This window comes from Camarhynchus parvulus, chromosome 1, assembly GCF_901933205.1.
Source record: "Camarhynchus parvulus chromosome 1, STF_HiC, whole genome shotgun sequence".
In the NCBI taxonomy this organism is placed as follows: Eukaryota; Metazoa; Chordata; class Aves; order Passeriformes; family Thraupidae; genus Camarhynchus; species Camarhynchus parvulus.
In genome coordinates, this window is record NC_044571.1 from 106,788,255 (window position 1) to 106,804,236 (window position 15,982).

At 42.3% G+C, this 15,982-nt stretch overlaps 1 protein-coding gene across 5 annotated transcripts in view; it reads right to left on the reverse strand.

The window, feature by feature from the left end:
- ROBO1 (roundabout guidance receptor 1) overlaps positions 1–15,982 on the reverse strand; it is a 688,715-nt gene that overhangs the window by 283,937 nt on the left and 388,796 nt on the right. Inside the window, exon 1 of one of the 5 annotated variants that reach the window (XM_030954616.1) lies at positions 9,895–10,503. The exons of the other annotated variants lie outside the window; for them this stretch is intronic. Within the exon in view, the coding sequence (XP_030810476.1) occupies positions 9,895–9,949 (55 nt within the window). The 5' untranslated portion in view covers positions 9,950–10,503. Of the gene's footprint in view, positions 1–9,894; positions 10,504–15,982 lie in introns of those variants that run through there. 5 annotated transcript variants of the gene reach the window in all.

The following is a 15,982-nucleotide window of genomic DNA, read 5'->3' on the forward strand; positions in this document are numbered from 1 at the left end:
GTATCTCCCTTTTCTACCTATATGAACTTGCTGTGGAAAGGTCAATCGTTTCAAGCAATAGCTCCATTAATGATGGCACTATTTGGGTTTGGGGTTTTTTTTTCACAATTCTGAAGGAAAAAATCTAACACTCAAACACACACTTCACTGGTTTCTGTACCTGCTCCACTAAAACTTAAAAGTAAACAGAAGTGTGTTCATATCAGTACTGTAATCCTTCGAGAGAGGAACAGCCTTTGAACATTTTGAACATTTATTCCTGATATGACACCAAGGTACATCACTATTCAGCTCAGCAGCTGCCAGAACCATGCTCAAGGAAAGTTAAAGTGCACGCTACACCTCTAAGCTTGTTTCACTTTGTGTGTTTCAATATTTTCTTTCCCTACAGGTAACACAGATTAACATTCATGAGTGGGAGAGAAAACAGAAATCACTATTTTCTGAAATTTTCTAAAAAGCAAAGTACTCCCCAGCAGCAAAATCCCATCCTGCACACTCCTTCCCATTTCAAGGTCTGCATTGCTACATACACATTTGGAAAGTCACAAAATGCTCCTCAAAACAATTACTCAGAAGTTCATCTCAGTTTCTAAGCTTAACAACAGCACTTAACAGATCTCTCCGTGTATCCAGAGGTAGGGAAGACTTCATTCTGCCCTCTGTATTTAAAGAGGTAAATAAAGCAATGGTTCCTTCTTTCTGCTTTGCATCTACTTTTAAATTTCTCCTTTTAATTTTTAAAGGCTGTACAACCTGAGCAATGAGCCTCATTAATCACCACTGAATGATATAACCCAGCCATTCAGTTCCAGATGCCACTTGGTGCTAGAGATATGCTAATGCCTTCCAAGCTTCACCTCCTTTCACAGTTGAAACCATAATTTTCCACAGTGGTGAAGACAGGATTTTACTCTATGCATGGGGCCTCCTGCCAATCATTTTTACGACAAGCACAGCACAAATTTCATTCCACAGTTACATCAGACCTTTGTGCTCAGCCTGTTCATTACAAACATCCTCTCTCCTGCATTCTGCTGCTACAGCACCATAGTACCAAACTCCAACCTCTCCTGTGCCAACTCCTGCTCTGGGAAGAAAAAAGTAAAAGAGTTTTTAACTATCCCTACTTACCTTGTTTCCTCACACTACTTTCATTTTTTTTCTCCCTTTATCACCTCCTACCATTAAACACTTTGATTATGAAGTATCTGTCAGCTGCAGTATCCAGGGCCTTAGACATATTCCAAAACCAGAAAGCTGCACTGACAGAATTGTTTTGTGAGTGGGAGGTGAGGGGAGAAGCATTCAGAATTTGCAAATCCCAGCTCTGAACCTGCCTGGCATCCAAGAGATCTCCTAGCACAAAGCTACACCAGGTGCCAAGTTTCATACCAGGTGCCAAGAGGTTTTGATAAAAGAAAAAGCCTGGTGACATTGCTGAGTACTTGATCCAAAAATGGTATTTTAGGACCTTGTATTACACTTTCAACACAAATACAGATCCACCTGTGGATTTGGGGGCTGATGTCTTCATCTTGGGCTTACATGCTTGGGCCTATTTGGCCAACAGGAGATGTCTGAGTTGAAAAGTCTGCTTTTGACCAGTGTTAGTAAAGTGCACTACAAAAGTGGCAAGCTGAGAAGTTCCTAAAAGAATACATACTCAAACATATTTTTGACTGCCTTCTCACCCTTCACATAGCTAGTGAGGCCCATGCAAATTTAAAGTTATACAGCTTTTTTCAGTTAATTGGTTCTTAAGCTGATGTTCGCTACAATCTCAATTTTCAGGCCAGCTAAGAACCCACAATGATCCACAAACATTTGCAACTGAAGATGAAGTCAAACACTTTAGGCAATTTCATTTAAACACTAGAATCAACATTTTCAACAGGCACTACTGATTTTAAGTGGCTCCAAATTTAGATTGTAGGGTCCCAACTTCAACATATCACAAGGCCCTGGATTCCAAAAATCTGAGGTCTAGTGTCTACTTAAAAAATCCAGCCACTCTTTCAGGCATGTCCTCTTGGTTATCATCAAACACCATTTCTTTCTCCTTTCACCTGCTTCCAGAATGGAGTCAATGCACATCTCTAGGACTACACTAAATCCTTGGCCATGTATTAAAACCTAATTTCTAAGACAAAAACTGTTAATGTTTATTATGCTACTGTAGAAGCAAATAGTAAACCAAAAGTTTTCTATACTTGAATTTATAACCATGAACTGCTCTATGTGTCTAATCTTCAACATAAAGGCATTTGAGCAATTAGATAAGAGGCAATATAACTAACCAACAATCTAAAATAAATACCTTGCCTGAGGACATGCAAATTTCAGAAGGCACAAAAATGCCAGCCAAGCAAGTTTTAATGCAATGCTAGCATGAAACAGTTTAACAGTTCTAAAGAAATCACAATTCTGATTTATGTACAAGACAGCCAAGGGAGCAAAAGACAAAAGAGTACAGAACTGAACAACATGAAGAGCACACAGACTATACAGTTCTCTGAGATGGCTTTCATGGATAACTCCAGCCTGCACAGGTGAAACCCTGATCCTTGCCCTACCCTGCACTGCATGTCTGAAGACATAGGCTGTCCCAAAACTGAGCTTATTCCACTGCTAATTTACTATGCAAGATGAAGAAAATAAAATATCAAGTTTAAGATCTTAAATCCAGAGCTCAGCACAGGCTTGTCAGATTTACAGACCTTTAATCTACAGTCAGGGGTGTTCATATTATTTTAATCATTCACAATATTAGTATTAGACTTAAGGTAATGCAATACCATATTGAGCAAATACTTCCCAACAGAAAAGGGCAGCTTGAATAATTTTGCATATCTGACTATTCATTTCTTCAAAGAAAGAGCATGTATTTTAAGATGACAACAGTCCAGAAAATATGCTTGTTTTCTATTAAGAATATTCATACCACTTCAATAATAATAATGTATTCAACGACCCATTTTGGTCTAAACTGAATTTATAGTAAGTTGTACTAAAATTAAATGTCCTAATTATTTAATTTCCAGTTATTTACTTACATGTAAACAAACAGAAACATTTAGCAGAGTACAAAAAGCCCTATGCCTCTCTAGAGGAGTAAAGACAGAAAAAAAAGACTTAAATAGGAGTACCTTTTGGAATTTAGCTCTACCACCAGTGAGTAAACCCCTAGAAGTTCTCTCCTGTTGTTTAGATATGAAATCCAGTAATTTTTATGGAATTTCTTTGAATGCTAAGGAAGAAATCTTCAGCAACACATTTACTATTTTGTGAAAGTACAGATACTAACACAAGCAGTCTATACATGCCAGCCTTCTGAATGAGAAGATAGATACCTAAGATGCCTTTATTTAAAAATGGTTTTATGCACCAGCCATATAGAGTTTACATACATATAAAAAATCCCTTAAGAGAAAAATGTGTAGAAAATGAGGTAGGAGATGATATTAGGCTACTGCTTTTACCAAAACCCATGTACTGAACATTCACATCTGAAGGCAAAGTGCATGCCCAGGTTGCACCATGCGGACCTACACCCCTCCAACAGCACAACTGTTCACCAAAACCTAGATGGAAAAGCGCTCAAGCTCTGTGTAGGTCTTTGGGTAGTGGTGCTGAAAGAACCTCTGAGTAAACTTGAGGACCTGAAATGCAGCTTCCACTAAGACACCCAATTGCTTTATAAACTTGTAAAACAAACAGATTTTTTATTTAAATCCACAAGTGCATTTTCTGCCTGTTAATCCTTTCTAATTTCCGAAGATCCTCCTTTCTAATTTTCTCAAGTTTCTGCTCCCAGAAAACACAATTAACATTACTTACCACTAAAATACAAGGCAAAATGTTTTCTATTTCCCTTCTCAGCACGGCTTGCCTCTTTTGGGTAAGGCCACCTTAAGGTTATACCTTTCCATAAAGCATGCTGTCCTCAGCAGAGGTGAAATGACTCGGCTGCTCATGGGTGTGAGCAGAGCACTCTGCACCTTCCCCTTGGCTGCAGCTGCTCAGATGGCAAGCAGGCTCTAATTAAAAAGACTGGCCTGACGCCACTTACAAATCTCATTACTGTCAATTTATCAATTTTGTTTTAATCAGTCATACACAGACACACATGAGTCTTAGTCAGACATTTTCCTAAGCTTCAGAACAAGAGAGGCGTGTAAAGTAACTACAGGTCTGAGAATAGTTCTCAGTATTTGACAGTATTTAACGTCATTGGTTGTTCATATACTCCTTCACTTTCTCATTAAAAAAAAAAGTTCCCTCACTTTGTTTTCAAAAGACAGGAGAAGAAACAGAATATATTTTCCCTAAGTCCCTATTCATTATTTTATTTAAGTGTAGGACATTTCCCCTACTATTTACACCTGAAATTGACAATCCCACAAAAACAAACATCTCTCCCTGTGTGCTCTTGTTTTAACACCAATTATATCATATACATTCCTGGTTTGAAAGGCCTACCTTCATGATGTTCCAGAGCCATATTTCATCATTTTTGTGGATAAATCTGGGTAAATCCACCATTTTTTCCTAAAGAACCATGAGCCAATGAAGAAATTCTGACATCCAGAATTAAATTCATATATTGAAATTCTTATTTCAATAAATCTGTATCATCACCTTCAGGGTAAGGTAACTCACAGTCCTGGCCTTTGTTAATAATCAGGATACCAAAAGATTTAGCTCCTTACAAATGAGAACTCGAGACCAAAAACAGAATAACATAACTGCACACCTGACTGAAAACTCGAGTCATTATTAGCTTCCCAGGTGTTACACATTTTGTCTGCTGAGATTTGCCTTAGTACCAAGTCTCACCTATGAGAGTCCAACACAGCTGGTTGCATCTAGGTCAGCATTACAAAATATTTGTGCTCATAAAATATTTTTTTTCTTCACATAAAACGTCCTTCTACCCACAACAATTTAGTGATGATGCTAAGGCTGACACAGGAAGCCAAGAGACAGCACTGTATGACTGAATGTGTCATTTATTCTATACGTGTATGTGTATGGAATAAATGCACATGTTTCTCCTAAAGAAGATATAAACTAGTAAATTATCTCCCCTTAAAAGCATCTCTAGCTTTCAAGATACTTAAGAATATTTTTTTGTTGCCCTAGTCTCACCTTTTGGTCAACCTGCTCATCACTAACAGAAAAATAATTTTAGTTCCTCTGTTTACACAATTTATTGGACTTAAAATACACCTTGGTTGCTACTTCAGTTACCTCATTATTTACCTTACAATTTTATGAAGAGGCACTCAGGTGAAAAGCTAAGGAAGGTTATCACCACCAAATGAGATTACATAAGAGAGGACACAAATAAAATGTGTCAGGATCTCAGCGTATGAAATTATTATGTGCCATTTTGTTTGCTTGGAAAGAGCAAGGTCACAAAATAACCTCAAAACCTTAACAACTATCAACAACCAAATGACTCATTCCAAACTATTCAAATACACAAAACCCACAACAGCAACTTAAATATTGACAATGAGAATCTTCCCTGTGAAAGGCAAATTTTTGAAGAACCCAAGGCAGCTACCAGGACACCAAGCCAAGTGACCGTTATGCACACAGCACATTTAATGGCAACTGAAATTCTACACTGACAACTGCAGCAAGTGACCTGACTTGCCAGACAGAGCAAATTATCATTATATTCATTAGGGAAAGCTATCCCATAATGAGACATAATATTACAGCTGCTTAGGATTGTGAAATAAAACTCTTCTAGTTATTTAGGAAAATTATGTGCCAACCAAAACCAGTGTTATTTGAAAATGAGGGAACAGGTTCCCAGATATTTTAAGTACAACCATAGATTTTCCTGTCTTGAATTTCTAAATGTTTTCTCTTTCCACCTTCTAATGAAAACTAAATTGGTCTTTGACCATCATTTTCAAAACATTTTATGTTCAAGCATTGCTTGGCAAAGGTATTTGATGTCTAGTATTAACATGATAACACTGCTACCTAAGTGTCATTAGTTTCTGCTATTTTTAATGGATCTTCTATTTTTGTAAATGCAATCAAAATCTTTATCATGTACACTCAGGAGCATTCTTCACATAAATTCATATTTTCCAATAAAATCTTACGGACAGTACACATGATTCCCCCAAAATTCAGTATCCTGAACATACAGATGATCCCTGCTAATGAAGTTACTCTGCAACTTCAACAAAAAAACATCTGACAACCAACACTGACTGCAGTGAGCAAAAATCAGCTTGAGGGCTCCTCTGGTTTAAACTAAGATAAGGGACAGGCAATAGGGAAAAAAAAGTGTCTCTTTCTACTTGAAAAATAACAAAATTCACACTTCTGCAAATTGAAAAGAAAAAAAAGACTTCTGCTCTCCACAGATACTCTCAGTAGTCATAAGGATAAGTGGCTTTGTATCAAATACCTGGATACTTGGAGAGTATTTCATCACAAGCAAGGAATTACCAATTTTACAGCATTTCTTTGCTAGCTTTAAGTCTTCAAACACAATACAAATGGGGCAGCTTCTTCATGTCTAAGCTGCTGGCTCTATCTTTCCTAAATATTATTCCAGTAAAATTACTTAGCACAGCACGCAATGCATTAGGGATAGGTGGAAAACGCACATTTTTAAAGTTTTCTTGGGTGACTTATTTGCTTTTACAGATTAGGCATTTAATACTTCCATAATCCTTTGAATTACTGTGTATTTTTTTAAAAATCTCTCCTAATTTATTACTATCAGACAGAGAATACATAAAAGGAGCAGAACCATTTCCAGAAATGCTCTAGCACTCCATGAGGGAGCTTTTAAGTACAAACTTCTGAAACAAACAAACAAAATGTATCAAGGAAGAGGCTGATTTATTTACTCCAATAGGTAGCTTAGCCAGCTGGAAAGGACTTTGGGGACACTCCATGGGCACCCTTAAACTATTAACCATCAGAAGATAACTCTCCCATGAAGGAATACAAGAGACAATTTTGCCCTCCACTGGCTAGAACTATCACTGAAAAACACTCCTGCCTTGCTGTGTCAGTGCTGCCTGTTCCACACAACATGGAAAAACCTCTGGAGCAAAGGCACCAATCCCATTTCAAGTGCAGTAATTAGTAAGGGATAACATGGACAGGAAAGGGGGAAAGGGTGGGTGTTGAGCAGATGGGAATCAGCAATGCAATGAAATAACTCATCAAAATATAAAGATTTCCATTGAGGGAAACAGAAAAAATCACAGAGTAACATATTTAGCCTTGAGAATTGTTAGAGCAGTGAACATCCATGTGGAAAAGCAGAACCTTGACACTTGTTCCCAGCAAAAATGTTCTGCATGCTGCCCTTCAGATAAGTGAAAGCTTTTCTTTTCCAAACATACTCATTTAATGCTGCTGGTTCCTGGGGAACAGAGAGATGAAAAATCCATGGAATCTGAAGGAAAGGCTGCCTCAGAATGAAGGAGAAAGGGCAGAAAGTAGGTGAATACTCAAGAAAACAAGGATACCAGAGAACTATCCCTTAAAGCAATTCTTATTCTGTATGCAAAGAAGCACTGAAATTACACTGGGAGAATAAGGGAGGAAAGCTGCTATATTCCAATTTTCAACACTATTCAAATTTAAATGTATTCAACATTTATTAACCACAGGCTTACATGAAAGAAGGTACTTTACAGGATCCCACAGAGACAACACCAAGGTAAAAATTAGGGGTTTTAAATTTTAAGTGGTTTACCAATTACTGTTTTAACAAACATTAACCCACTTACTTTTTCTATTATAATTTTTTTTTTCTCTTTCCCATCCCCCAATCATTTCCCACCTCTCAGCAGAAGTTTCTAACATCCCATTTAGAGTGTGGCCGCACAAGCCATTGATTCAGTAGTGGGTGTAAGTGAGGGAAGTGAGACCCTTCAGTGGAAGAGGGAGGAAAGGATCAATCAACTTGCAAGATCAGCTGTCAGCAGAACTCAAAGGATTTCAGTGTGGAAACTGCTGTAGATGACTCCTGTCCTTCCTTCTGTACTGCAGCCATCTGCCCTCAGACTTCATCCTGCCAAAGGTTTCTGGCATCTCCATTGTTCCAGACACAAGACCAAGTATTTGACCACACTCTAGCTGAGGGGAAAAAGAAATTCCTCCTGGTGAAGGAGCTGAAACAGCTTTATTATCTGGTGCTTGCCTCTTATCTTTGTTACTGAGTTTGCTTACATGACAAAATTAAAAACTTTCATAAAAATCATGGCTTTTTTCCTTTTTTTTTTCCCCTCTCCAACTTATCTGAAATCAACATTATTAGAGAGAGCATCCTCACCCGGGGGTTGGGGGGGAGAAAAGAATTTAAAAAAAAAACATTGCATGCAACTTTATTGAGCATTTATATGATTAACAGATGAGAGGATTAAAAGATAAATTAAGTAAAAGTGTTTCTTAACTTGGGAGTTTAAAACATCCCAATACATGGTCAAGTTACAGAGTACACTATCTATGAAGTCAATTTCTCTTCATAGGTGGGGATGAATGCCATGAAAGATTCAGAAAGAGCAAATGGGTGCAAAGGCTCTCCCACATTCCATTTGTTTCTTCCATCTCCCATTTGTTTCTTTCCATGTATTGCCAAGGAGGCAATGCAGAGAAAAATCAAATTAAAGATGGCATGACTGACATGGTCAAAAGTGAACAGGGCAAGAGCTACTCAGGGATGCAAAGTTTGCCATATCCAAAGCCACAAGGAGCAAACTAATACCTAAGAGCAAAACTTCAGTAGTTACATTTATGATATAATCTAGAAACAGACATAAGTTACTGCATTTAGTGACATCATTAAGACTTAGAGCTTCAGGCAATGAACTTAAGCCTTTCAAAAACTTCATTCATTCATTCACTGACCAGATGTCTCACGCTGGCATAACTTTAACGACTCAAAGGGTTCCTCTACAAACTTACAGGAATCAATTAAGGTCGAGAAGTTAGCGCCCAAACCAACCTTCACCATGGCACAAGCATTCACTGCGTTCACTTAGCGTGTGACAAAAGGCGTTCCTAAGAACGAGAAGCAACACAGCGGGGAGACAAACCCGTCCTCCGGAGGGAGACAAGGTCCTTGTGCAGAGACAAACCCGAAAATCCCCCCAAGCGCAGCGCGTCCCGGCAGAGCCGCACCCGCTCCGAGCGGGGCGCACGGAGCCAAACCCGCCCTCCACAATGCCCTCTCACATCTGTAACCTACAGGCGCGATAAGATGCCCCATCACGCACAAGCCCCGCGCAAACTGTGCCTAATGAGCACTAATCCCCCCTATCTCCTCGGCCATCTCCCCCACTCCCCCTTAGCACGCCGGCGCTCCACTTCACACACGTGCGTAAACTTTATTCGCAAAACCCATCCCCACGAGCCCTCCCTTGCCTCCCTCACCGCCGTGGTCCCCCCGGTGGCGGCTGCGCGGGGTTAACCCGGCCCGGGGTCTGGGACGGGGGGGATGCGCCGGGGACCGCCCGGCCCAGGGTGCGCGGTACCCGCGGGCAGCCGCACCGAGCGGCAGCGCAGCCACCTCCCGCAGGGTCTCTGCCCGCCGGAGCTCAACACCAGCCGTGGTTACATCAATGGACCCTCGGTGGGAGCCCTGGGACCAGGGCAGGACCCGGCGCCGCGCATCCCCCCGCGCCCGGCCCCGGGCAGCCCCCACGGCCGGCGGCAGCTCCCGGGGCAAAGGCGGGCCGGGCGCCCGCAGGGTGGAAGCCGAGCTTCGTTCCCGAGCAAAGGAGGGGGCCGGGAGGCGCGGAGGGGCCAAACTGGGGGAGCGAGGGGGGGAAGGAGGAGAGCGGCTGAGGGAGCGCTGCCAGGGCCGCGGCCGCGTATGTGCCCCGCCTGCGAGGTGGTTACCTGAGGTGACACATATGAATCCAAAGAGGTAAAAGTGAGCAAACTCCGCAATCATTGTCCTCGGGTGGCGCCTGCAAGCAGTCTCATGCCAGAAGAGCGGGGGAGAAAAAGAGGAGCCCCCAGTTGTAATTCCACAGAAGCTTAAGGCAAGCGAGGTTCTTTAATCCCGCCGGACTCCGGGGCGAGCCCCCTCCGGGCACGGCGCTGTCAGGTCCGCGGGGCTCCAGGCGCACGCCAACTCCGGCCGGCCTCCCCTCTCCTGGCCCGGGCTTTCCTCAGCAGCGCCTTGACACTTCCCAGGACTATCCAAAGCGATAGGAGACAACAAAAGATCCTCGAGTTCCCGCAGCGGAGGTCCGCCGCCTTCCGAGCACAAGTTGCTGCCCCGGCCCCAGACTCCGGGACGAGCCGGTAACGGAGCGCAGGCGGGACGGGCACGGACCGGCCACCGCCGCCCTCCGTGAAGGCGAGGGGCGGGCAGGGAGCTCCGCGAAGTGTCCCCGCCGAGTCACTGCGCGGCCGGCGAGCGGCGGGCAGAGCGCGGCGGCGGAGCGGCGGCAGCGCCCGCTCCCATGGCGGGGGAAGGAGGCGGGCGCGTCGGGGGCCGCGGCGGAGCCCGGCCGCGGTCAGGCGGGGCGGCGGGCAGGGGAGCCCCGGCGGCTGCCCCGAGCCCAGCCCAGCATCGCCGCCGCCCCCGCCCCTGCACGCGGGAATCCCACACTGGCCCCCGCCCCAGCGCCGGAGGAGGGCACAAGAGGGGCGATGGAAGGAAAGAAGAAAGAAAAGGCAGGGGGAGAGAGAGGGCGAGCAAAACTTCCCCGGGCCAACGCCCCCGAGCCACCCACCCCAACCGCCCGCCCTCGGTGCGGCGGCTGCGGGAGGAGGAGAGGGAGGAGGAGGAGGAGCGGCTCCTCGCCTTGCCCCGCCGCCGGGCCAGGGGTGCACGAGTCAGGCGGGGCCGAGCCTGAACTTTCTGCTGTCACGTCGAGCCGCTCGCCTCCGCCGCGGGTTTCCCCTTCCCCCTCCCGGCCGCCTCCGCCTCCTGCCCGCGCTGCTGCTGCTGCTGCAGGTCTGGTGCCGCCTCGGGACACCTTAAAGGAGCCGCACCTACACGGCCCCCGCACGCCCCGAGCGGCGCTGCCCGGCCCGGCGCTCCCTCCCCGCCCGCCCCGCCCTGCGCGGAGCCGGCGCCGCCTCCCGCCCCTTCCCCCGCCGAAGGTACCGCGCGGGGCGGCTCCCGGAGCCCACCGTGCCCCGGGCACAGCGCACACAGGAGCGGAGGAGGGGATGGGGGTCGCCTCGGGCGCAGATAAGTTCAGATTCCCCTCGCCCACCCCCGCTGAAAACAAGCAAAGACGCAAAACCCCCGCGCGGGTCTCCACCGGCATTCCCGAGACTGCGCTTCGCCGGTGGTTCCCAGCGCCAAGGCCTGGCCGTGCTCCAGGCGTGGACCAAATCTCTAAGAGAAGCATCCTCAAATGGTCACTCCTGCGGTTGAGTGCACAGACAAATACTACAGGAGCAGCTCTGCATGGCCATGTCACACCATGAGATGTAGTGGTAGGGAAAGAAGGTTAACATCCCATGCAGGAAAGAAAGGGAAGGTGGACTTGGAAGAAGTTACACTACCACCTCACAGAACAGCTCCAGCTATTCCTAGATTTGGTTTATTAAGTTATGAGGATTGAATGAGGCAGAAGAAATTTCATTTCCAAGCAGCGTATTGAATACATTATATATATTAATCCCACTGCAAGCGAGTCTGCAGTGGGATAATAAAACTATATAGAAAGACTCTTGATGTACTTCCTGTCACAGGATTTATACAGACCCCACACTGTTATCAGCCAAACAGGTTTGGGTGCTGGCAGCCACCACCATCAGTCAAACCACAAAGAATGTCCCTGAGTTTGCCCCATGTTGCATCCCTCAGGGGAAACTGACCAAAAGTACAACAACAGAAAGGTCTTGTGCATTGCACTGAGTCTATTTCAGTCCACTTTTATGAGTATGAGACACATAAAGACAATGTTTTCAATACTGTAAAGTAAAACTGGTTTACATTGGGAAAGGAAGCTCCTGGTTCATTTGTATACAGTGTATCTGTATCAGCAGCAACCCAACTGGCAAGATTTTCTTGTAAAAGTGATGAGAATTGATCAACATCCAAAAGTTAGAAAAACAGTCTAGTGTTTTACACCAATTAATTTTCACAGAGGAAAATGGATTAGTGTCCTACTTCAAACACATTTAGAAAGCAATCATAAATGTGAAATCAGTAGCAGTAAATAATTTTGAATATGAGCAGATTTCTTCAAGCTGTACCTAGCCAACCATTTCTCTTTCTGTTGTGACCTCATGCATCATCCTGCACTTCACGAAAGAAAAATGCATTATCACCTCCGCAGTTAAAACCACATGGCAGAAACAGTGCAGAGCCCTGAGATAATCCTTGAATCCTAGTGAGAAGTTTGAGATTTTAAGAAATTAGATTTGGAGTTGTTCTTTTGTAATTGATTAAATAAACAGGAGTCACATGCAGGGCTGAAAATGGGCCTCAAAAGTACATTTATTTCACCTCTGTACCCAGATAGGGTCAAATATCAGTAAGACCCTAACTAGCAGGTATTTTGTAATCCCTCTTCTATCCATTTCTCATGACTGGACTTTCATACTATATTTAGTTAACCTGTCTCAGTTACTATATAGTCAGATTTCTTTTTTTTTTTTTTTAAGCCTAGACTAAATACTCTCCTGGAAGAAAACACACCACTATCACCACCAATTACATTTTGAAGACCTTTTTTTTTTTTGTTCCTTCTGTAGTATCAATACTTGGCAGACTCATATTGTACCAAATTTTGTACATAATTTAAGTGTTTGCATCTCTTTAAAAAGTAAATCCACCCATCTACCAGTAGGCCACTCTAAAGGGAATAAATCAGTTCACTTATTCTATGAATGTACCTTCACACATCTATTTTATGTGTATACATGTATTTATTTACTTCTAAAGTGTCATTCTTAGGTATTCCTCTGTTTATATGGGATATAATCTATTTCCTCTAATTTTTAATTGTAAAACATAATTTTTAATGCATTTCTATGGCATATGTATTATCCAGCAATGTAAATTAATCCATTTACTTTGTAACTGACAAGAAACATACAGAATGTGTACAGAAGGTAAATGAAGTATTTGCCTAATTCCCAGAGAGTTTTCTCAACCCAAGATGAATGTGTTTCCTGTTCATTAGTGCAATAGTAGGTTTCTAGATTCACTCACACTTTTGCTTAGGTAATTAAAAAAAAAAAAAAGTGCCAGTAAAATTTTATGCCATGTCAAAGTCTTGTTGTTTGCTTGTTTTCAGTCTTGCTGGCTGCTAATTTGAAATTCACATGCAGAGAAATTCACCATACAGCAGTGGATTAAATCTCTGAAGCTGGAATGACCCTACCATGTGATCATGAGATGAGCCTACGTAAAACAGTTTAAAGCTTTTGTGCCACGGTTACCCCATCTTTAATGAGCCTCTAAGACTGTTTCAATCACTATAAAGAATTTTTTATCCTTTGAGAAGAACAGAGTCATTCTACTTTAGGTACCTATAGTGAAAGTACAGTAGAGCTTCAAAGGCTTGTTCGATTTGTACTGTCTCAGATACTTCATAACATAATGTTTAGCTGTCAGTGCTTTCTTACTTCAGAAAAATTGCTAGGAGTGAATGTATACTGCTCTAATTATCTTTCTTAAAATTCATTTAGATTGTAATAATATATAACAGCTGCACGGCTGAGTGAATCTCTTCAAATTGTAAGCCTACAGAATTTCATCAGAATGTCTTGTAAGTAATTGACATCATCTTTAATTCTGCAGATGTTCTTACAAAATGTGTGCTATTAAAGCACCCTTATTGTCCTTGATACTGAGACATACAGAGATCCGTGTGAGACACACACGTATGTGTGTGTTCTGTCAGAAAATGTTTCTAGGAAAAGAAACACGGCTTTAACCTCTTCAGATGTGGGGAACAGTACATTGATAACTATTATAAAGCAGATGTACTTGCTGTGTTTATTCTGTAATATTTTAAGACTTACACAAACATGTAATTTCTGGGAGAACAGAGCTACTTTGGAACACAAAATTACACATGCTGCCTGAGCTTGAGGCACAGGACTTGCATGAAACCTCCAACAGAAAAGGTTCTCCAGAACTGATAGTTGTGATTCAGCAGATGGCACTCTTCCCTCGAAGTGACTAAAATCAGTTCTGCCTCTGATACAAGAGATGACGTGCTTTGAGAGATTATTCAGAAGAACTTGAACTTCTGTAAGCACTGCAGATCCCAGGCACTCCTCTCCAAGGGCAGAAACACGCACATGTCATCTTGGATGTGCTGTGGGGGCAAACACAGTGCCTCTCCACAAACCTCTCTGAACTTCAGATGACTCTCCCCCTTCCTGATCTCCAAACTACCGTGTAGCCTCCCGGTTATCAGCAGGGCTGGCTGCCAGGAATCCCTCATTGCACGGTCACACACGCTCGTGTCTGCAGAGGCTCACCCAGTTTATCGTCCCAAGGCTGGCAGCCAGGATTACTGAATCGCTGCCTTTATTCTGCAGGCTACAGCTAAGCTCCCATTGACATCATAGGTATTATATAGATACAACCAAGTTTCAAAAAGTCTTTCTTCCAGACTCTTTGGGACACCGTGGAAGTGATGTGTTGCATTATTTAGTGAACTGCCTTAAAAAAACTATTCTAAATATTTTTTTCGAAGTGTAAGTTGAAATTAAGTAGAAAAATACAAGGAATTATATATACGAGGAATTATATATACATCTCTCTTTGTGTATTTGTCTCCAAGTATATTATGGGCCTTAACCATGGCAGGAATCCTAGCTGAAGTCAATAAACATACCTGATAGCAGAACAGTACATTATTTCAGTGGTATTTTCATTAGGAAAAAAAAAAGAAGGATTTTTCTACATTAGATCTAAACAAGCACTGAAATATTAGAAGAAGGAGCACTGTAAAGGACAGCTGAATATAAAAAGTGCATGAATAGCAAAAGCTTGAAAAACTACAGTTGCCATGTAATTAATTGGGATAATTATTATGAACAAACAAGAAATGCTATGATTTCCATGCCCATATAAGTAAATTTCTGTCTCTTTCTTGACCTGTCTGGTTACTGTTTAAACATGCTGTTCAAAGACATTGTTTTCTTGTGTTTGATTGCTCGACCTTACCATGATTTTGCTTTTATTTACATTAATTTTGTGATGTAATCCTTATTTTCTTTGATGTTACTCCTAATTACACTACTAGTGAATTCAGACTTCCAGTGTCTTTCACTACATATAACATTTAGAATAGCACTCGAGTCATTCCGAGCAAGGAAAAACAGCAATAAAATATAATATTTTAAAATATAATATTTTATTTGCTATGATGATATCAAAGATAGAGACCCTAAGGAAGCTCAAGCCTCATTATGCTAGGTGTGTAAAAACACCATGATTAAAGATGCTTTTTTCAAAGGATTTATGAAGCATCACTATCAACATAAAGAACTTAAAGAGAAAATCACCACTGGCATAAACATGCAAAATCCCATTGAATTTTATCCTTTAATATTCCTTTGTATTAGGGGTGAATGGGTCTTTTCATTTCTGTTCAAAGATGCTACAGCACATGCCCACTGGAAAAAAAAAATCACTGAAGCTATATTCCTTCTGCTGCCCCAGTAGAAAATGCTAAAGGCATATTTGCTGTTCAGTCTACTCAGCAGACTAGCTCAAATGCTTTTAAAAATTATTATAATTATAGGAAATATTGCCTAGAACTCCTGCTTTGTGGTTTTGTTCTTGTTAGTGACAAAATGCTAATCTGCTTAATATGTAATTTATATACAAACAGCACAGTATTTATTACAAAACCAGTGTTATCTCTGATATTGCCAAACAAAGAGAGACCTGTCCCTGAAATCTCAGTATTTGCTTTAAATGTTTAACAAATGAGCCATTCAGTACTCACTATCTCCTTGCCTCAATACGAGGAGTATGAGGGTGTCACCTAGT